This window comes from Fulmarus glacialis, unplaced genomic scaffold (assembly GCF_000690835.1).
Source record: "Fulmarus glacialis isolate BGI_N327 unplaced genomic scaffold, ASM69083v1 scaffold16554, whole genome shotgun sequence".
NCBI lineage: Eukaryota > Metazoa > Chordata > Aves > Procellariiformes > Procellariidae > Fulmarus > Fulmarus glacialis.
Genome location: NW_009208878.1, coordinates 24,061 through 46,338, shown reverse-complemented (window position 1 = coordinate 46,338; position 22,278 = coordinate 24,061). Strand labels below are relative to the sequence as shown.

The window sequence follows — 22,278 nt, the reverse complement described above, 5'->3', positions numbered from 1 at the left end:
GGGGAGTAACTTAATTAACACAGCAATACGGAGAATGCATACTGAGAGAATGCATTCATGTGTTCGCAATTTTTTTTCATCTTTCTTTCAGTATTTCTCCAACTAGACAATATTTTAACTTTAAATCTGGCAGGATGTTTAAGTATGAGAAATAAGAAAAAAATCAGGAGACCACATACCTGTGACTTACTGTGGTGTCAGTAGTACTGGATGGAGTGCAGTAATGTTGGTTGTAATGCTGGTTGTTTGAAAGCGCTGGAGGACCTGTAGAGTGCTCATCTATTTGAGGTGCCTAAGTGTTTTCTCTTTTATTGATTGCCAAATGTCTCAGCTGGCAAAAAGTCTCCTTTCTGATGTATTGTGGCTTGAAATTATAACAGCTACTTCTTTTCAAACTCCTCAAATTTTAATTGTTTTTTCATACTTGATTTGGAAAACGTGGCATCAGTCAACTGCTGATTATATCACATCTCCTAGATACCTTATGGATGTGTTTATTATCTTTTCCTGTTTTCACAGCCTCTTGTGGGCAAAAGGCTATGAAAGTAGCCAGTTGTCATATCTATCGAATTTTTCAGGATTTCATGCGGGGTTGATGGTTCAACTGCATAGTTTTACTGCACAACACACTGTGTTACTCAGTCCTTCTCTTGTTCTTACAAGAGCTGTGTGCCTATTTTGCTGTATCTCATCTAGAAACTGTCTGAAGCCTCAGACTTCTAAACCAAGAAATGCCGTGAGTACTTGAACTAATGAAGTCTTGTTCTATATGAATTTGTGTCTTAGGTTGACTGATGTTGATGCTAGAGAAAATGAGAATGCTGTTCCTGTTGTTGAACTTTGTAAGAGTGCTCTGTCTTGTAGCTAGCTTGCTGTTATAATAAAGTGTGAACTTATGCTGTGGTCTTTTCGCCAGTTAGAGCACTTACACAGGCTTGGTCCTCTGTCTGGTTGCTTGTTCATGCAATGGAAGTTTAATTATTTCTGAGATCTCTAGAAAACTACCAAATCTGGTTTGTTCACTGGGGTCAAAATTTGTAAGGGTGGACAGACACAGAGATTGTGTAAAACTTGGCATACCTGAATAGAGGCTATAGCATGCTTTTGTTTTTAAAACAGCTAAAAATTTAGGAATTCAAGATCTTCTTAGTATTCAGAAGGATAAGTAATTTCTTTAGTCAGTTTTGAAAATCCCAGTAGCAGATTGTTTGGGATTTTTTGTTTCATAAAGATATTTGAACTGTATTCCTCCCTGGGCTAGTCCTGATCTCATTATAACTCAGAGTATTCATGGCAGAACTTTAAGATTTTGAAATAATATTATTAGCCTTGGATTAGACTGTGACCCATATGCTTAACTTCAAACTTAAATTCATTAGAATTAATTAATCTTTTTTTAAAAAAATCTTTTAAAACCTTTGGCATGTAATTTGGAACACTTGCTTGTTTTTTTATAGAATACTACATGTCATTTTTTAGGTCATTTAATGACTTCTAGAATAATATAAAGGAGTGTACTTACTTAATTTCAGCTTCTCACAAGTGAATAATGTATTTGAAACTAGCAGAAAGTTCATTCTAGAAATAAAAATGTTATGACTTTTCATATCATTACATATCTTAATGTCCTGTCATAAAAATATTTTGTGCACCCTACTGTTGCTCAAGAAAAAATACTTCTAAAAAGAGAAAACAATATTAAGAATAAAGACACTCTTGATAATTCTTTCACTGTGTGATGTTTTCATAATGAAATAATAGCATAAGATCTAAACAAACAAATGTATTGTGTTACTGTAATGAATTTAATGCTTTTCTTCAGAATTACCCCCTAGTTTTACCACCAGTAATGAGTGTGCCACTGGGGTCCCATTTAACAATTATACTGTAGGTTGCCAACCCTTACTGAGAGTAAAATGAGATGATGCTGTGGTAGAAAACCTCAGTGCTAATCTTCATAGATCTAATGGTATTTGTTAGATCCTTTCTGATAAGTAGTTGACCTATCTTCAGGATGGATATTCTGACTTCATTTTGTTTTTAAAAAGCATCTTTGCTAAGTATGGGTGTTGCTTAAAAACACAGTAAGTTGGCTTAGCTTGTCTACTTGAAATGTAATATTAAATCCTCTATATCTAGCAAATATCAAACAATTTGAATGGCCTTTCCCAACAGGATAAAGGAAAAAAAAAATCAAATATATTAATAATAATCTAATGAGAAAAGCTGAGGAAAAACTATAAGGTGCTTCTCAATAATTATTTATGTACATGCTCACATCTAGCAGTACCCTGTGGTTAGTGTGAAGTAGATATTTTCCTTTTGTTGAGGGAGAGGGAAAGTGATCTCAATTTATTTTGTAGTTATTTCAGTATGCCTCGAGGTAAGAATGTGCCTGAGGATAGGTAGAGCATAGCAGTTGATGTATGGTAACTTATTATGCAAGGGTAACTTAGCTATTTGCTGGAGCTCTGTTTTTAAAATCTATCATGTTTTTAAAATTTGCCTTGTTATGTTTGCTGGTTTTTCAAATAGATTTGGGCAGCCATGCTTTGGTTCTCAATTAAACAGACAATTTCTTCAGGCATTTTTTTCCTGCTTCACTGAAGTAAAGAAAATGTTTTATATCCATTTATTACATTCACTGGCCGTGTCATTACTCTGAATATTCAAAACTCAGAATAAGAATGGCAGCTTGGAAGCAATCCAAAATGCTCATGGTTAACGGTGTTTCAAGGAACCGTGTTCTGAATTATCTGATAAAGGTTGCACTTCTTTATTAGATTTATTGATGTCTTTCCTGATGGGTTGGGACATTGAGTGGAATTGTTAAAGGAAAACAGTAAATGTTTACTTCTAGAAAGAAGTTGCTTACATTGTAGTTTCAGTATAATACAGTTCTTGGCATTAGCCTTCTAAATCTTAGATTTTGTGTTGCAGCTTGTAGTTAGTTTCTAATAACTGAAACTTATGTAGCTGCCATATTAATGTTTTATGTAATATATAAACATTTTGTCCTACTTACACTGTTTTGAGGGATGGGAAAGAAAGCCCTGATTTCCAGCACCTCTGTATAAAGCACTTTCTAATACTTTGTGGCTTGCCCATTCTTTAAAGTCGCTGATACCCAGGGCTCAAACTGATGTAGCTCATAGCATATGGGTACTTTTTAGTATAGAATAGCACCATACTGGCACTTTTTTTTTTTTTCTGGCAAATTGTGACATTCCGATTCCTGTATGGACTGTCTGATGTCTGATCAAGCTGCAGGTTGGTCACTGCACCCTGTGAGGCAGTGTTTCACTATGGCATAGTACTAGTTTTCCACATGTGGTAGAAGAATTACTTTCCAAGAGCTTCCTTAAACACATATGCAAAAGTAATTGCAGGCAGCTTTTCAGTAACAGCCATTTAAGGTGGAGATACCTATGTGCACCATGGTGCTGATACTGGTTAATTTTTACATTCTCATGAGACAAAAAAAATCTCATTCATCCTAACTCTCATAATCACAGTGTATTAGCCACTTTTTAATTTCTGTTATGTTTGGTCACAGTTGGAAAATAAATATATTCTTCAACCTACTTGTTTTCAAGCAGATCTTGTTTTAATAAAGAGTATAGTGTCTAAACATGCAATATCAATAAGATTTTGCTGTCCTTTATGGGTTAATTAGAAAAGATAATATAATTTAGGAATTTTTCTTAACTTTAAAGAATCTTTGCTGGATATTTCCCTGAACACTTCTGTTCATCTGAGCAAAGAATTGTTCAGAAGAAACCTGAAGAGCCACAGAAAGAAACAAAAGAGAAAGAGAGGAAGAAAGAATAAGAAAGAAACAAACCTGAATAGCCACAGGTAACAGATTTAGCCTTGATGTACAGAGATTTATTTCTTTATTATATTTATTTGTATTTTACTGCTGCTTGAGAGTTCCTATCTACCTCTGGCTCTGTGCCTCCCATCCTGAAAAAAATTGCTTTCTAACCAGACAACACAGGCAGTGTGAGAAAGGAATGTAATCTCCATTTTACAGTTAGGAAAGAGGCAGAGAGACTGTTCGCAGGTCACGCAGGATGTCTCTGGGAGAGCCAGAAATTGAACCTACATATGTTGCTTGGGTCTCACTGAGTCACAGGACAGTCTTTTCTTAAAACAGAAAAAAAATGCATTTGTTTGATATACTCATCTCAATGCTTTTTCTGTGGACACTTTTTGGAACATCTGTTTTTTTTCCTATTTCAATTAATCCTGTTTTCTTGTCTTTTGTTTCCTAGTTGGCATTAATATTTACTGTGTGATGGAATGGGATTTAAAACTTCACTGTGTGAAGGATTGAATGAGGCTGAGTTTAAATAATAGTTTGAACATAATTAAATCATTCTTTCAAAGAGATTACATTTCTAGATAATCTTTATTGCCGTTGCTATGTAAAAGATTTAAGTCTGTTTCCATCTCTTTTTTAATAAATTGATGCATACGCAAAGATAGTATGATATTTCAGAGGTGCTTATAAGAAAAAGTTTTTTTTTTCCTACTGTATTAAAAACAAACTGATAATAGCTAAAACTGTAGGTTTTAATTATTTTCTTTCTAAAGGATTCAGAAGTTGATAATTTTTAATGTACTGTGCATAGCCTGAAATTGGTGTGTCTGATCCCTTTTCTCTGCTGGTGATATGCGGTGGATCTTCCCATGATCTCTTCCTGGAGAACAGTTGTCTGCTCTTATCTTGGGGAATTTCTACAGCAATGTAGGTGCAAAGCCAGTTTTAATTTTACTGATTTAAATTTCTCCTAAGATCTGTTATTACCAGAACACGTGAAGAAACTAGCTATCTAAATCCCAACCAGCTAGAGTCACTTTACGTATTTGAAAACTACAACATTTTATCCTGTAACTGGAAATATTGTCTCAGGAAGCCATTGAAGAGTTGGAAACTTTTGGACTTTGTCGATTTTTAATATCTGAAGACTGTTTCGGAGGTTGTGAGTGCTACTGGACACATATGTAAAATATGCATCTTTGACATTGTTGTGGCAGTTTGGCTGTGTTAACAGCTGGACATTCACTATGTAGAATGGATTTAAACAATCCACTGAATTCCTAATATGAGGACTGGATTTACTCTGTTTTTTCCATATTTTACTGAAGTTGCAAGCTGGTATAATATTGTCTGTGATTGTAGGCAACAGCAATAAAAACTGAGCCGAAAGTTAGTTTTGTACTAACACATCTAAGAGGAGAGTTGCAGGTGCAAGACAGGTTTTGCACAGTGTTTAGGAGCTCATCTGTAGCCTTCTCTTTAGGCTTACCATTCTATTTTTTGAAGCTCTCCGAAGGATCTACCTGGACTGTCTCCAGGTAGAACAAGTAGAACCACTCTGAAGAGATGCGAATGAGCATTAAATGACAAATTGGTGTCACCACAAGGAGTACTGGCAGAAAGATCTTGCAGATTTACATCTTGCAGTGTTTTACCTTAAACTGAAACCTCAGGAAACAATTGGACTGGCTGGCAAAAAATCCATGTTTGTGAGTGTGATTCTTAAACAAGCCCAGTGTTTATACCATATTCAGTCTGCCTTTGAAAAATTAACTGCAATATGAAGGGCACCTTCGTATGCATCTATCTTAGGATTCTGTTGGAAATATACTCCAATGATTACAACTGTCCAGGCATATGGAATAGTAATTGCATGCAAATACATTTTATGATTTTTAGCTCAGCTTTGTCAGCTGCAACTGCTGACTGTGCCTATTTAGTCAATGAATGTATTATGAAAACAGACAGACTATTAAATGGAGAAACGGGGATAAAAACAAGAGACCTAGATACTAAATGTATTTTCTTAATCAAGATTATTAAAATTCTACACCTAAAAAAGATCTGGAATTTTTTCGCAGTGATTATATTGTGTTCTTATTTATTCATGGGCTATATGGATACATATTACTTGCTTTGTCCTTTTCTCTATGCAACAGTACTTTAAAATATTGTGAACTTCACAATGAATGGCTGAAAAAGGGCTCTTTTAGTTGTTTACTCACAGTTTACTTATGTTCAGCTCTCAGTTATGAGACCAAGGATGTTTACTTTTTTCTGTAAGCTTCAAAAGTTTGTTGAAGGTTAAACCTTGAAATTTTGCTACCTTTTAATTCTGATTGAGCCATGCTGTTCACTGTGTCAGGATGTTTCTCAGAACCCTTGCTAACCATTGCTGCCACCTTGGAGAGGACTAGAGGAACCACAGAAACATCACAGCCAACACAAATGAATCAATTTTATTTCCTCATCTCTTTTTAACTGCTAATGAAAATGTACTTTCTTTAGTTCAACAGAAAACTTATTGCACAAAGGACGTATTGATTTGTTTTGATAGGCTTACTGAAAGAAAAATGAGCTTTAGAATTAATAGTAACTAAGAAAAGGAAATGATAAGTTAAAATTCTGTGAAGTACTTCATAAAACTCAATTCTGAGAAAGTGCATGCTGAAGTTCTACATCTACACTCATTTCTTTTTATTCTTCATCTAGACCAGGCAGTCTTAATTATTTTCACTTCCACTGTGTGTGGAAGATCAGTGGCGATTCATAAGGCACAAGGTGTTCTTCACTGCGTGGCATGGGCAGCAGTAAGCAGTGCTTGTCATTAAGCACATCTGTTTCCAGTCAAACAAGCTCAAAACAGTTTACAGCATATAACATGTATCACAGAGCACTTTTTATTATTTTGCTTGTAAAGTGAATGGATGTATTCACTAAGGGGAGAAAGTGCCCTTTGTGATTGTTTGAAAATGTTATTTTTTCTTTCTTGTTAGTAGGTTTGCAAATAATAACCTTAACATTTTAGATGTGACGAAAACAATTAAATTTCCTCAGAATAGAATAAATGCTGATTTATTAATCAAAAATGGGTTAATGTGAATTTGGATTCATTGTGAAAGAATGAGTAAAGAGCTTATCCAACAATAAGGGTATGCACGATAGCTGTATGTCTTTGAAACTCAGATCTAGTCCAAGCAACCAGAACATGAAAATGTTGCAAACAATTTTTGAACTGGGCTTTGTTCACACGTCAACAATTTTTCTCTTCAACACTCTTAAAGGAAAATGAAATTTCTGTGAAAATCTCTGCTGCTTGGCAGTGGGAGCAAGCTTAAAATGTAGTTGACAAGCCCTAGAACAGAACTAGGTTTTGTTCCTTCCTGGAAATTGTTCTTTTTTTTTTCTGTCACTTAAATATTATTTTGTGGAGAAATGATCTAGAAATTGTTCTTTGAGAACTTCTATATTCTGTTGATTTGCAGGAGAAAGAGACTTTAAGGAGATAAGCCCTTGATACTTGATATATTAAGTATATATAAACTCGCTATATAGCTGAGTTTTAAAAATGCAGAAGAGACAGAACTTGACTGTGATGTCTAATGTATCACCTGATATGTATGACATGTGTCCCCATGCAAAGTAAATAACATTCAGAGCTGTAACTGAACCACAAGATAAATGAGTAGACCATACATTTTGGACTGTCTTCCATGGCCTCTAACTCTTCTGCATCAGTCAGTTCAAAATCTGACATTCACCATTAACTGTCTCCAAAGTTAACTTTCATAATAATGTTTCCTCAGTTTTCTGTCCAAAAATGTTACAGAGGCTGGGGAATAAAAAAATTCCAGCCAAAGAAAGAATTCTAGCTGAGGTCAATAATAGTACTGTTACTGTTATTACACTGAAAGTGTAATATTAGGATTTGGTACTTTTGATACTTTTTTTAATGGCATTAATGATATATAAAGTTTATGTAATTCTTATGATAATTGAAACAAACGTTCAATAATAAGTAACTGTGGTGCTTTACTGAGAAATATAAGAAGCAGCATTGCTTATGCAGGGAAGGACTGGAATATTGTACAGGGAAGAACTGGGTAACCTTTAGGACTGGAGCACTTGGGTGAAATTTGCATTTAAAGTCTGAGAAAGTGTCTGTTTCCAGGGATGGGTTGTCACTTTGATGTGAAGACAAATCGAGGGGACTGCCTGGCTGTCTTAGTTGGTCAAACGATGACAGTGAGTCAGCAGTGTGATTTAGCTCTGACTAAGGCAAACATTTCTTAAGTAATATCAAGGAAGCTATTTCCAGGACAAACAAAATAATTGATGCATTTGCAAAAGGCAGTGCTAAACTTTGTCATCCGGGGTGCAAAAATGAACATGTGAATGGAGGGCTTGTCCTCCACAAGGAGGCTGAGCAAGCATGGCTTTTTTAGTCTAGGAGATGAAACTTGAGAAGAGTTTGTAGATGTATTCTATAAATACATTACGGATGTAAACATCAGCATAGAAGATGGAAAAGACATTTAACCTGAAAGTCAATGATGACATAAGAAACTGAGTACAAATTAGCTGTAGATAAATTTAAGCTAGAAATTAGAAGAAGGCAGGCAACCCTAGGACAGGATTTTCCCTATATCACTGAGCTCAGTCTTGTCCTATACTATTACAAATGCTGTTTTAAAAATAAGCACGTTTTTGCCCCAACTTTCTAACTCTTAGAAAGTTTTCAACACCAGAATGAATCAGATTCTGAAACTGCTGTCCACTAAACGAAGTGCGGGTAAAAGGCCCACTTTTAAAAAAGCTGTTTTAAAATGGAAGTTGTGTCCATGAATAGGCTTGTGTGATGTGGTTAACTCTGACAACACAGAGCTGCTTCATGACCTGGTGATCTGTGTGAGTTCTGTGCCCCATTCCTGTTTCTGTGTTAAATTGCTAGATGTTTGTTGTCTTCTCTGGATGGGTTACTCTTTTAAGACTGTTTTTGAAAATTGCTGATTATGAACAGTGGCCATGTTACTACTTCATGTTTATCACTTTGCTTGTATGTGTCAACAGTGAATTAGCATTAAATGGTCTGAGAAAAGTGGTTAATACAGATTAATCTACATTATTCTTTAATCCTTTGAATTTACTTCCTTGAGGATACATCAAAGATGAGCTTGGTTCATAAATATGTTTAGAAGATAAATACAGGCAGGGAAAAGAATCCTGTTTTATGGTCTTTGTAAAGCTCAGAAATAAATCCTTTTTCTGCAGTAATTGACCTATATGATATGTTTTTCCCAGTTTGTTTCAGATCCTTGTGCCAGCAACCCCTGTCACCATGGTAACTGCAGCACTAGTGGTGATGGCTACCTCTGTCTCTGTAGTGAAGGCTATGAGGGAACAAACTGTGAACACTCATTTCACAGCCTTCCGGTCTCTGAACGGATCGAGTCGACATCACCAAGACAGAGCAGACCGGTCTCATCCACTTTGGAACCTGACATTGTTCTTCCTCGTTCAAGAGCAACCATGACGTTACCTACATGGCAGCCAAAAGCGGGACAGAAAGTTATAGATCTGAAATGGGACGAAACAGAGGTGAGAATATTCTGTCTAAATGAAAATGCACAGTAAAGAACTTAGTGTTATCATTGTTGGGTTGTCATTTGTGCATGATTTCATGGATGTCTGCATGAGAGGACTGGAGATATGATCTCTGCCCTGAGTTAATATGCTAGTAAAATTAAACGCAAAAAAATGTGATACTTGTTAAAAGTAATGGGCTTAACTTGGCCAACATATTGTATTGGGTATTTCTTTGAAATGGGATAATAGTTGTTTCTTCCAGTCATTTGTACAACACCATATCTCCAAACATCAAACAAATTTAGGAAAATCAAAAGGTTAAAGCAATACCTTTAATATATTTTTTTGCTATTTGCAGTTATAATCGCATGTTGTTTTGAAAAATACGTGTCCATGCAGCATTAAGAAAACACAGCTATTTGAGGATTAAACGTATGTTACATAGTGCACAACTCTAGAGATGCAATGATGGTGGAGGAAACTTTTAAACATTTCTTGTGTCTCTTAGTAAAATGACAAACTTAACAGTATCTGGCAAAACTACAACTGGAAAGCACACAACACATGATCCTTAAGAAATGTGATCTTTGCTTTCTACTGTTTTGTACACTGTTTTATTAGTAATTCTTAGATGTCTTGCATTGACTCTAGTATCTGCAAAAATAAAAATGTATCAAACTTAACCCAGTTACCATTAAATATTAATCTTTACATGTGAAAACCAAATATAGATAGAAAGTATGTTTGCTCACAAACAAAGAAGAATTGATCTATCACATGACCATCCTCCTCCCGTCTTCTTTGAAGTCCGTTACTGCAAGGATGATTTGTAGTTCTCTTCATTGTTGTTCTCTTACTTGGAGGTGTGAGACCACTACTTCTGCATATGCTATGCTTACAGCAGTTGGTACCGGAAGTCTCCAACACGATCCAGAGATCACCCATCTATAATAATACTATTCATGTGCAAAATGCATCCCAAAGAACAGAAGCCTGTCATAGAAGTGAGCATCTGTTTTGGGGGTAATGATAGTGCCTTTTTTTTTGGTTTTGTTTGGATCAACTTAGTACCAAGCACTAGGGGTAATGAAACTTGTTGGTGAAGAAATATTCTAATTTCAGTAGGCAAAGAATTCAAATGTGACATCTTTTTCTTAATGAAAAATGCATCGTAAAGTCATTTAATTTGAGTTTATTCATGAATAAATAGGTAAAATGTCAGCTGCATCTGTTTTTGAAGTGTTTCAAGGAGTGTGATTCTTCTGAGGTGTTTTCACACACTACATAATGCGAAAATGAACAGGCATGAGTTTAATCCTGGAAAAAGTATATTTTTCATAATTCTTTGCTAGCCCAAAAAAATTTGTTCATGTTTTTACTGTAACATTTATTTAAATCAATTTTTGAAAGTAAAATCTACCTATGTAAAATATATGTTTGATGTGTTATGACTCTCAGATCATCTCTGAGGTACAAGTAGTTCTAAGGCTTTATCCTGGTGGGCAATGTCTGGAGAACAGAGCTTTATTTCTTGGAATTCCATCTCCCATATTTATTATTTTACAGTAGAACACACGTCAGGCACCAAATATGGAGTTTGGAGAGAGCATTGAAGCAAAAACAAACAATGATCTGCTTTTATTACTTAGTTTAAAAGCAGTGTCATCTCTGTATGGGTGCTCCATATGTCCTGGTCAATTAAGGGCATGCCCTTCTCTGTAGCAGATTTCCCTCGTGTGTCTTCCTCAATCTGTGGTCTGGTATTGTGTAAGTAACATTTCTGCCTGGTTTGCATTTTAGGTAGATTCACTAAGCATTTCAGCCAAACAGATCATTCACAAGTGGGTATTTTAATAGCTGAAATTCACCCTTCTGTGTGTCTTCTGTTACCTGAAAAATGCATACAGGTTATCAATTGTGATTGCATTATTAACACTAACATGGAAATCACCTATTACCCTATTATGAAATTACTTGTGTTGATATGCTTTTAATATATTGTGATGGGTCTTGTGTTTTTCACAGTCTTTCTAGTGCAGCATAATGACCTTCTGTTCTTGGGAATTCACAGTGAGAGAGATGCTTATCCAAAAGAAAGAGATTTCAGTTGCTGATTCTAGACATTGTCTCTGATCTATATTAAACTAAAGAGAGTTGATTTGCCTGAAGGTCTGTGTTCCAAAGCCTCTTTGGCGGAGGCTTCAAGAGTAAAGAGTTAAATGTTAAGCAGAAAAATACTACCTTTCCTCACAGCTTTAAAAGCTTTGCAAAGCTTGATCCTTTCTTGCCCTCTTAAAAGGAAAAAAATAAAGTAACTAGGTTGTGTATTGCAGAAATCTACTGTTTCGATCTTCCTTGAGATTCAGAGGCAACAAAGGCTGCTATTATTACGTTGTTTATTTTATTTTTTTTTTTAAATCTTCCAAGTCAGCCTGTTTTTCACATTATTCTATACTGATACTGCAAGTGAACTAATGTTCTTCATACTCTTTTGTCTCTCTGCTCAGAGAAAAATTTTGCCAGAATCTCTCCAAATGAAAGCTCTCACTATCTTGCAAGGATGAAGTTTCCATGGAAGCTTTTTCAGGAAGTTTGGGAACTCAAAAAATGAACACCTGAGAGAAGTAAACTGCCTAAGAGAGGCATCATGTATGGTTACAGTTGGACATGTTTTGTGTATTCCTTAGATATTAGGGATATGCTTGCTTGACTGAACCTTCTTGGTAATGTCTGCACCAGTAGACAACATACAGATGTCTTTGGATACAGTTTCATTTCTTAGAGAGCTCTTGCTGTAAGAAATCAGTCTTTTCCTGATATGCAGATTAAGGGCTACAAACAGATCATTGAGAGAAAAATATTCTTGTCTGTTGGTTTCTTTAGTATAATAGGAATTTATCTTCGTGCTTAGCTGTTGAAAGAGAACTTTTTTCCCTACTTTGGGCAACTAACTTGTTCCACTTGCAAGAGAGATACAATTAGCAATCCACACTTCCCCAGTTCAATGATCTTTTGTGTTACAGTGTAGGAAAGATATATATTAGCCAATAATAGAAGAAAAAAGAAAAAATCTCATTAATCCTACTCAACTAACGGATCCAACAAAGGTTTCTGTGTACAAAATCAACTGTAAGAATAGCAGTACCATATTCTTATATATTACTTTTCCTTAATAGCTCTCAAATTTTTTTCAAAGGAAATCAGCAGTATTATTCACGTTTTACAGACAGAGACACTGAAGCACAGAGCAGTAAAGTGATTTGCCATGTGCACAGCCAGGAATTAGAATACTAAGCACGTGAGTCCTAGTCTAACCTTTTATTTATACTGCGATACTACTGCTGGGATTCAAGCTTTTGGAACTAGTGATTAGAGGCTACAATAAACTTGTAATTCCCCTTGCAATGGGGACAGCATTTGTTTTACGTGTGTTCTTAGTCAGTAAATTATAAGCCTTTAAAAGGAGTATGGCTGGGTCAGGTGGAAAATCTTGAAAGAGAATGCTGCTGCTCTGCAGCAATGGAATATTCTTAAGGAATAATTCTGCTTGAAACAGAGACCTTTGAATCTTTGAGTGCTTTATGTGTTGCTAGATGTTCATGCATTTTTGCCAAAGTATGTTATGGGTGCAGAAGGAGGCTGAACAGAATCACAGAGGAGAGATCCATTTGAGGTTGCTAAATACATAGAAACTCCATCCTTAGAAATGACAGTTTCGGAAAATCTTTGACATGGAATTGGGTGGAGGTTGGAGGAAATATGCTTGCCCTTTTCTTACTCTATTTTCTTGGCATTCCCTCTTATGATTGCTGTTGGAGTTAAAGTACTGGAATATGTATACTTTTGGTTTGACTTAGGATAGCTCTTCCTATACCTGTATATAAGATTTGTTTTGGAAGCCTCTGTTATTTTTCTTTTGCTTTTAGAAAAAGATATCATACAAACAAATAAGGAAACTGAAGGAAACGTAGATTTTGCTAGAATAATCTTAACTTTCTTCTAGGATAAATCTGTAACTTCCCTAAATTTCTCCTTTACAATACCTGTGTATGGAACTTTCTGTACAAACGCCATTCTGATAGACAACTTGGTGTAAATATCTCTGGATAGGTGATACCCTTTATTATATTTATTTTCAAAACACAAAATAAAACATCTCTAAAAGCTCAATATGCTCAAACAAAACTTATCTGAAGTTCACGCAAACCTTAATTTAGTATGTTCCATTGCTAAAAGATGTTTAATGGATAGTCATAAGTACCAGCTTTCCTAAAATCAAAACTCTCACATCCCCTTTAAGGACAGTAATACCCTACAGAAAATTCTAGTGAGTGCAATTATGTCAAGATACTGAAGCCCTGCTCGTCTGAATCCATATTGGTAGGTGGGCTCAGGACATTTGGTTATCCAGAGCTGTCTTTAAAAACTTTTTAACTACTCCTTCAGGAATCTTTCCGTCTTGAAGTCTTTGAGAGTCAGAGCAAAAAAAAAAACTACCTGATGCACTTACTGCCTTTCAGTGTTTTGGTGTAGAAGTATCTATGGCTGACTTGACAGACTTGGGTTGAAGTTTACATCCTAGCTTACTCCAGTGACCTGAGCTCATACACTGCATGTAAAGATTTGACTATGTGGAATTTTTGCTCAATGAGCTTGTTTCCACAGTGTTTATCTTCATTATTCAGAACAGCTCCATACAGTCTGGAATAGGAAATGACCATTATTTGTTCAAGGAAGTAATATTTATTGAATGGCTGTGTCATGGTTTAACTAGGGGGTAGGCAGCTAAGCCCCACACAGCTGCTTGCTCACTCCCCCACCCAGTGGGATGGGGGAGAGAATTGGAAGGGTAAAAATGCAAAAACTCGTGGCTTGAGATAAAGACAGTTTAATAATTAAAAAAAGGGAGAAAAAGAAAACAACAAAGAAAAAACCCAAACAAAACAAAGAAAAACAAGTGATGCAAAAAACCCCAGTTCCTCACCATCAACCGACTGATGCCCAGCCAGTCTCTGAGCAATAGCAGCCCTGGCCAATGTCCATCCCCCACACCCTCGTTTTATTGCTGAGCATGACATCATATGGTATGGGATGTCCCATTGGCCAGTTGGGGTCAGCTGTCCCACAAACTTGTTGTGCACCCCCAGCCTACTTGCTGGCAGGGCAGTCTGAGAAGCACAAAAGGCCTTGATGCTGTGTAAGCGCTGTTCAGCGATAATAAAGCATCCCTGTTGTCATCACTGTTTTCATCACAAATCCAAAACATAGCACCATGCAAGCCACTGTGAAGAAAATTAACTCTACCCCAGCCAAAACCAGTACAGACTGATTGTCAGATTTTATGAAGTTGACATTGATTTTGGTGGCCAGCTTGAGACAAAAAGGCATCTGGCTAACATGATCACCCAGGTAATCTATCTGAGAAAATGTCACTGCGTAAGATAAGCTACTGTGCCTGCTGAAGCATCTACCTCTTGGTGTAATGTTGGCATTGTTAACCTGTGACAGAAATAGAAAGTTTTAATAGTGTTATCTAGAGGATTGCCATGCATCAGAATGTACTGGATTCTCTTGGCAGTGAGCTTGCTGACTCTACAAAGTAGCTTTTGCTCAGATGAGCAAAGAAACACAAACTGCCAGTGACAGAATTCACTGGGTGGATATCACATTTCAGTGCTACAATAACTGGCAAGCCTTCTTCATTTGATACTGTTTTTGGATGCAGTCTCTCAGTCTTCCCTTGGTGTTCTTCAGAGAGGCACTACTCCCACTCTAAACACTTTTGCTTTTCTCTCCCACTGGTGAGATATGTTAGAAGTAAGTCTTTATTTTCTTTCTGTCTTTCTGGTTTTCTTTCAAGCATTGTCCCATATGAAACTCTGGAGGGTAGAAACAAATACACTCGTGGAGGTTAAGCTATGTGACACTAGATTTTCAGAAGCAGTAGTTTTTCCATGCTACAGGGCAAGGGAACTGCTTTTCTTTCTTTCTTTCATAATTTTGTTCTCTCTGAGTGGGATTTCTGTGCCAGAAACGATCCTGGTTTATTGCTTGGCATCTTGACTACAAGAAGATAGTAATTGATCTCACTTTTATGGTTCTATTACATTGCCTTTTATTTTCCTACTTTTCCCTTTCTAATTCTCTGCGGACAACTGTTCAAGATCTTATAGTCAGGATCTAACCTGTTTTATTTCTCTCACATATTATTTTTCCTTTGCATAAGGAAGGCTGACAAACATGTTATATTTCTTAGAAAATAAGAGATACCTCTTGCCACCCTTAGAGGTTGAAAAAGAAGAAATCTTGCAGGCCTTATCCTGACGGAAAAGTAGTTATATGTTCAGAAAAGGCAAAACTGCATGTTATCAAACTCGCTTTATTGAATTGAAAGTTAATATGTAATCCCTTGGAAGAAGATTTGAAAGAGTTAACGTTTGCAAGACAATTCCTCATAATGCATTCATTATGCATTCTTTGGTAGGACAATTTCTGTCCTACTGAAGAAATGAAAGGTTATCTTTCTTAATGACCATGTCAATTTTCATGGGAGACCACCTCAGAACATAGCCTTGTTTTTCTCAAAGAACTCATTTTCATACTCTTCCCATTAACGTAATGTCTTTTCAAACATGTTTAAATTTTTAAGCATAGAGATTTCTCTTTTAAACATTGATCTTTTCTGTAAGAGGAGTTTGTTTTCATCTCTTTTATTTAGTTCAAGAATGATGTGTGGAAATGATGTGTGCATTCATGTATTCTGTTTAATTCCAGACTAATTTGCCCCACTTTGCTTTGGCTGCAAGACTATGCAGATTTCTTTGTTGCCCCATTAGGAGGTAAAACCAGAACGGCTCTTTGAGATGGAAAGACAAGAGACTAACTAAAGAGAACTTTCACAGCTAGCACAGGAGGAAAGTGTCAGTGAAAAATACACAGGTGTCCATGTGCACGTGTGAGTGTGCACACACGCACACATACTTATTTGTGTAGCCTTTGGGGATATTTTCAAAATGAAGCACTCTTTTTGTATGTTAGAGTGGGGTTTTGCGAAAGCCGTCATGTCACTGAAGTTACAACGGCAATTTACAGGAAAGACTTAGTAGGCAACTGGCTCATGGGGTGAATTTTTACTCACAGAATCATAGTGTAGGTGAGGTTGGAAGGGACCTCTGGAGATTGTCTAGTCCAACCCCTTCCTCAAAGCAAGGTCAACTAGAGTGGGTTGTTCAGAACTGTGTTCAGTTGAGTCTTACATCAACTCCAAGCCTGCATCTCCAAGGATGGAGAGTCCATAAGATACCTGGGCAGCCTCTTCCAGTATTTGGAAGTATCTGTTAGTTTTCAGAAATATTCGTTAATATCTTGTTAATAGGATACTGTGGAATTGCTAAGGCTAATGTGAATCTGGTTATTCCACTTACAGACCACTTCTAAGTTTGAAGAAAGTGTGGCATGTTTTGCAAGAAGTAAAAGCCGTCTGCAATTCTTTAAACTCAGGTGGCTGAGATACAAAAGAGATGCAAACACGTATCACAGTAGCAGAATGGCTGTCTTTTGCACTGCTCAGTATTAGTCTGCCCGTGTTGATAAGGCCTTGTAGAATTACAAATATCTGATCAGCGTTCCAAGAAACATACTATGAAATTTCATATACAACAAATATCTTCAGAGAACTACTTTCAGTAGTGAGAGGCTGCGTATATGTATCCTAGCATAAACGTAGACTTAGAATCTGTATGTTACTTTTCTTAGCCTCGTTAAATTAAAGGGTAGTACCCTTAATTTATCAAAGTAATAAAGGCACTCATGTAAAAATATTGCCTTGTGATTTATGTATGTATTTCAGCACTTGTTGAATTAAGTGTGTATGTCATTATTCTGGTTGGTGTGTAAAGCAGGACAGTATCTATACAATTCACTGTATTCAATTTTTTCAGAAAAGTTGTAATATGGAAGAACAGTCTGTTGCTCTCTTCTTCTGATTTCCTTTGCAATCGCATCTGTACTACTGCGATGGCCTAAAGTAACCTTCTAGCCAAGTCACTGCTTTCTTGTTAAGGTCCAGGTAGAGATTGTAGGAATAGGTACCCTTCTGGAGATTTCACTCTTGTTTTCTCAAATGATGCTCTTTTACCCATATAAAGACTCAGAAAGTTAAAACATTTGAAGCAGAAATGTAGTTTTATATATATTATGTACTCTTTTAAAAAACAAGAACACGATTTAGATGCAAACTTATGGAACATGTATTGTAAAGAGGAATTCTGTATTTATTTGATATTTAAGTATTTTAAACTCTAAGTAATATACTGAAGAGCAGCTCTTCAATATATTCTGTTTTGATGTAGGAGCTTATCTTTGTAAGCAGCTCCTAAACATACTTTAGGCTCTGGCAGGTGCATGAAGACTTTGTTTTCTTTGGTGATTATTTTTAAAGTAGCTGCATCATTTGTGTTGTATCTATAAGTCTGTTCCCCCAGGAGCTTCCTTGCTGGCTTCAAGCTTCTGTACTATTGAATGCTTCAGGGGAATTTTGGAAAAGTTTGATGTCATTGCAGTTATATGTAATTGTCTTTAAATGACTTTAGATGGTCTGTTTGTATATTTTACTTTAGCAATCTCACTTTTAAACTTTGAGGAGGAATTAGGATAGGAATGCTCTTGATTTTACCTTCTGAAAATCATTTAAGTGTATTTTCCAGTGTTCTGTTTTTTTTTTTTTTTTTTTTTTGAATGAGACTTACAGATTGTTTTCATCTTCTGACTGTCCTTTCTTATTGTAAGGTATTGGTCGTCTTTGCCCTCATTCTTCAATCTTTCAGTTTTGCAGAGAGCTCTGTTAAGACAGGGAAGATACATACTTAAAAATCTTCATACAAATTTCCCACACCTGTGGAAAAACTGTGTAATTTGTTTCCTAATTCAGGTGTCAAAGCTGTCATTTTTGTCTCCATAGTATTTGTCTGAAATAGGACACTGCTGGAACCATTTTTTGTTCCTTATGAGAGCTGCTGCTTCTTCTTGTGTTTTTTGTCTGATCCAAGTACCATTTTTTTAATGTTAGAAAAAAATAATCAAATTCAGCTGTTGTAAAATCCTGGTTTTAGTGTCCTACTGGTTTAGATGATTATTTTATCAGATTCATAGAGCATGAAGTCAGGGCCAATTACAAATGGAGTTCCTAGATAGAGAAAGACATCAAACATTACAGATCTCTTAACAGAAGAGTCAAAATCCTGCATTTTGCCTTTCACTCTTCTGATTACCATTGAAATATTTCCTACATGTGCTTTTCACGCTGGGTAATCCTTAATTCTGATGTGTTTGCAAACCAAAGTCTTTTTGGTTTGTTTTTTCCATTTTCACAAGGTTAAATCTCAGCTTTTGTTATGCAGCCACTTTGTTCAGCTCTAGCTTCTTTAATTTTTTGTTGGGTTTTTTTAATTCTAGTTTCAAAGAGATCAATACCCTTTACTTTACAAACTCCTAATATTGAATAGTAAGGTAAATGAAATGCTGAAATTACATTTTTTCCCCTTGTGTTCCAAGGTAATAAATGCTTGAAATTCTAAAACTATATAAATACTTCAAAAGCGAGTGTATTTTTAGATGTAGTATAAGACTGTGTGAGAATAGCGAGGTTGATTTCTTTTTTTTTTCCTTTGTTCCAGTAGGCATTTAGATTCTTAAAGAAAATGAAAGTTTAAATGTTGGCAAATATAAAAGGAAGAGTGTTAACCAAACTAATTTTGGATTCATTGTGCTTTGAATGTTAGATGCATAATTTTGACATCCAAGACTGAAAAATTGTAATGGATATATTATCTTTTTTCAAAATTTATTTGAACAAATACAATAAAATTGCATCTCATTTTATTTTCATAAACTACGTGTATTCATATTATATGTGCCAGAGAATTCAACAATGAATCGAGTAATCTAGACATTTGTGGGAAATGTGAATACTGACTATTCGTCTTGCCTGAGTCAAAATGAACTCTGAGTCTCCTAAAAATTATTACTTGCATCATACTCTGGACTTCTGTTGTTCATGTTTTACAGGTGTTGTTTCATAGTAATGTTTAAAATATGTATTTGAATTTTACTTAAATTTACAAATTAGATTCTGGCTTTTTCTTTGATGGATGATTAATTCATGGAAGTGTGTCAGGCTGCAGTTTTCACTTTGCCAGTAAGGTTGACTTAAAAAGGTTGCACACACATTCTAGATGACTGAAAAAATAGCATTGCAAAATCTGCCTAGCAATTTGAAGATGACAGTGACTGACTTTTTTACAGTGTTATATTCCATAGGCAAGCTGATGAAGATACCTGAGAACTACTTAATTAAAAATACGGTGATGTTAATGTAGGCAATAGAAAGACTCAATTATGCCACATAAAATATTACTTATTTGAAATAAAGGTATTATTGGAAATGCTAATGGTTTTCAAATTGCCTTTATGAAATTACTACTTTACAAGATATGAATAATTAAGGACTCTGTCTGTGATTCCTGTGTTGTATGGCATCCTGTATGGTGTCTTGATCTAATTAATACAGTAAATGATTTCTATGCCTACTAGGCATCACAGATTTGGCAAATACATCCTTTCACTCTCAACTGTGCTCATAATTTTTTTCCATCTGAAAGCACTGTTTGTCCAAGCAACTTCAATTGGAAATAATAGTAATGGGCAAGTGGGAGAGTATTTTTTTTTTTAAAGTAATCTGTGTTTGGAAAAAAATTTATTTCAATATAGTAGAAAGACAATATCAGTATTTGTTATTATAAATCCTCCAAGATCACCTAAATTAATGATGGAATATTTCTTGGATGTGGCAAATGTTAGAGCTTTATTTATTATTTTAAAAGACCAGAAGCCTATTCATCTTTTTCTAAACATGATCACTTTTAAAGGAAGATGCCTTTAGAAGTTCACACTTATGCGCAGGAAGTTTTTGTTAAAACAAAAACCTAAAAGGATGGTTATGTGAATTTTCAGAACATTTGTTGATAGCATAAATGTTTTGGTGAATGTTTTGGTCCATCCTGATGATTTTTCAAAGATGACTACTGGACTGTTAGTGTTATTTTAAAAAAATTCTTTCATGTTTTCTTTGGTCAGGTTTTCTCGTTTAGTGTTAAATAAAACTATTTTTATTTTCAGATAACCCCAGATGTGGCTTGTGGAAATGCCAGTTCCAATACCTCTGCTGGAGGCCGGCTTATCTCCTTTGAAGTTCCACAGAATACATCAATAAAGTAAGAATATTTGTCATATGTGATGAAATATAAAAATGCTTTTATTTAAATTTGCCTGGATATTTTAGACAACCATCTATCAGATAGGAGGATTTGTCAAATGGCTAAAAGTATATGAAAGAACTTCAGAAAGACTTCAGGCATCTAGGAGTGCCACGACAGCTCTTTGCTTGGTGTAATTTTTCCCACATATTTAATGTTTTAGAAGATGTAAGCATGTAAACTGTCTCTGGGCTATCAGAATGCGTTAGAAATTAGGGCAGACGTGCTGAAGATGTCAGTTTGGAGAAGATACGACATTTCCTTTCTCCTTCATGCAGTGAACACTTTTTTTCCCCCTTTAATCTCCAGATGCACTTACTGGTAGAAAGTGTTATCATTGACTACATAAATGCATGTATTTTGTGCATTTGTATTTGATCTCTGGATTATTGTTTTGGGTGTCATCATCAGCTGTGAAATCTTTGTGTATGTCCTACAAACCACATTTCTCAAAAATTTGAATTTATTCTGTGTTATTCACTTTTCAAACTCATGCTTTTTCGATCAAATACTTGCTTTGTTCCTTTTAATTAACAGAACCTGACTTCCTAGAAAGATCTGATTCTGTCAGCTGGGATGAGGCATTTTCTTATTGGAAATTTTATTTCAAACAAAAATCTGCCAACGCAGTTCTCTGGCTCACAGCTTTACTGCAATTTTAGACTTAGATTTTCCCAAAATAGCCTACTTTTCTCATACTGTCATCTTATCTTTCAGAATCCCAGCTTTCAGTTAAAAAAGGCCATGCTCGCAGGAAAAAACAAACTGATGCAAGCAGACAAGCTGCAGACAGTTTGGAGCAGTAACTGTTGAACGTGGGAGCTGTCCTACTCTTCCCACGGGACTTTGAATCGTGCTCATTCATGAGCATTAAGCCTAAGTCAGGAAGAGATCTGTGAGTGTGGATGCTCTGGCTGGCTGGAATCTGTAAGCAAACAAATGTCTTTTCCTGAAATCACGAATAAGCTGGTGTTTGTGGATTCTACAACTGTATTTAAGACCCTTGATGGAGGGAACCCCATTTTAAACGAGGTTGCAGAGTACACAGTCATTTTTGGTCATTTTTTACACTGTATATCTTTAGTAGTGTTTTATATTTGGGTAGATTAATGCAGGTCAATATCTATCTTTATTTCATTGTATTTTCTGTGTTAAAGGCCCAAGTAACATCTTTGGTTCAGTGGCTATCTATGAAAGGAAAATAGCTTCAGTTTAATAATTTTATTTTGTTTGATTGTCAGGTGTGACCTAAACTGTGAAACTAGTTGCTATCCTGTTCTAAAAGTGAGATGGTCAGCTTTGGGGATAGCGGTGGGGGTTGTTCTTGAAGAGGACCCAAAATACTGTCAAAAATTTGCTTTTTATGATGTCTAGTTGCAACATTTTTTCAACTTGTGTCAAATATGATTACAAAACTTTACATTTCTTGCTTTGAACTCAAATAAGAAGTGACGAGGGAGAAACTGCCTTGTGTTTTTAGCACGATTGAAACAATTTCAGTACAGGAAATTGTGGCATAGAACTTCATCTCTGGGCGTTTGGAGGCCTGTTTTC

The 22,278-nt window shown here is 35.6% G+C and overlaps 1 protein-coding gene across 1 annotated transcript in view; it reads left to right on the top strand.

Moving 5' to 3' along the window:
• Positions 1 to 7,999: 7,999 nt before the first annotated feature.
• LOC104075987 (delta and Notch-like epidermal growth factor-related receptor) overlaps positions 8,000 to 22,278 on the top strand; it is a gene marked incomplete at its 3' end in the record, with an annotated part of 36,179 nt that continues 21,900 nt past the window's right edge. The window contains exons 1-3 of the mRNA XM_009576674.1: positions 8,000 to 8,071; positions 9,128 to 9,424; positions 20,588 to 20,682. Coding sequence (XP_009574969.1) covers positions 8,000 to 8,071; positions 9,128 to 9,424; positions 20,588 to 20,682 — 464 coding nt within the window. The remainder of the gene's footprint in view (positions 8,072 to 9,127; positions 9,425 to 20,587; positions 20,683 to 22,278) is intronic.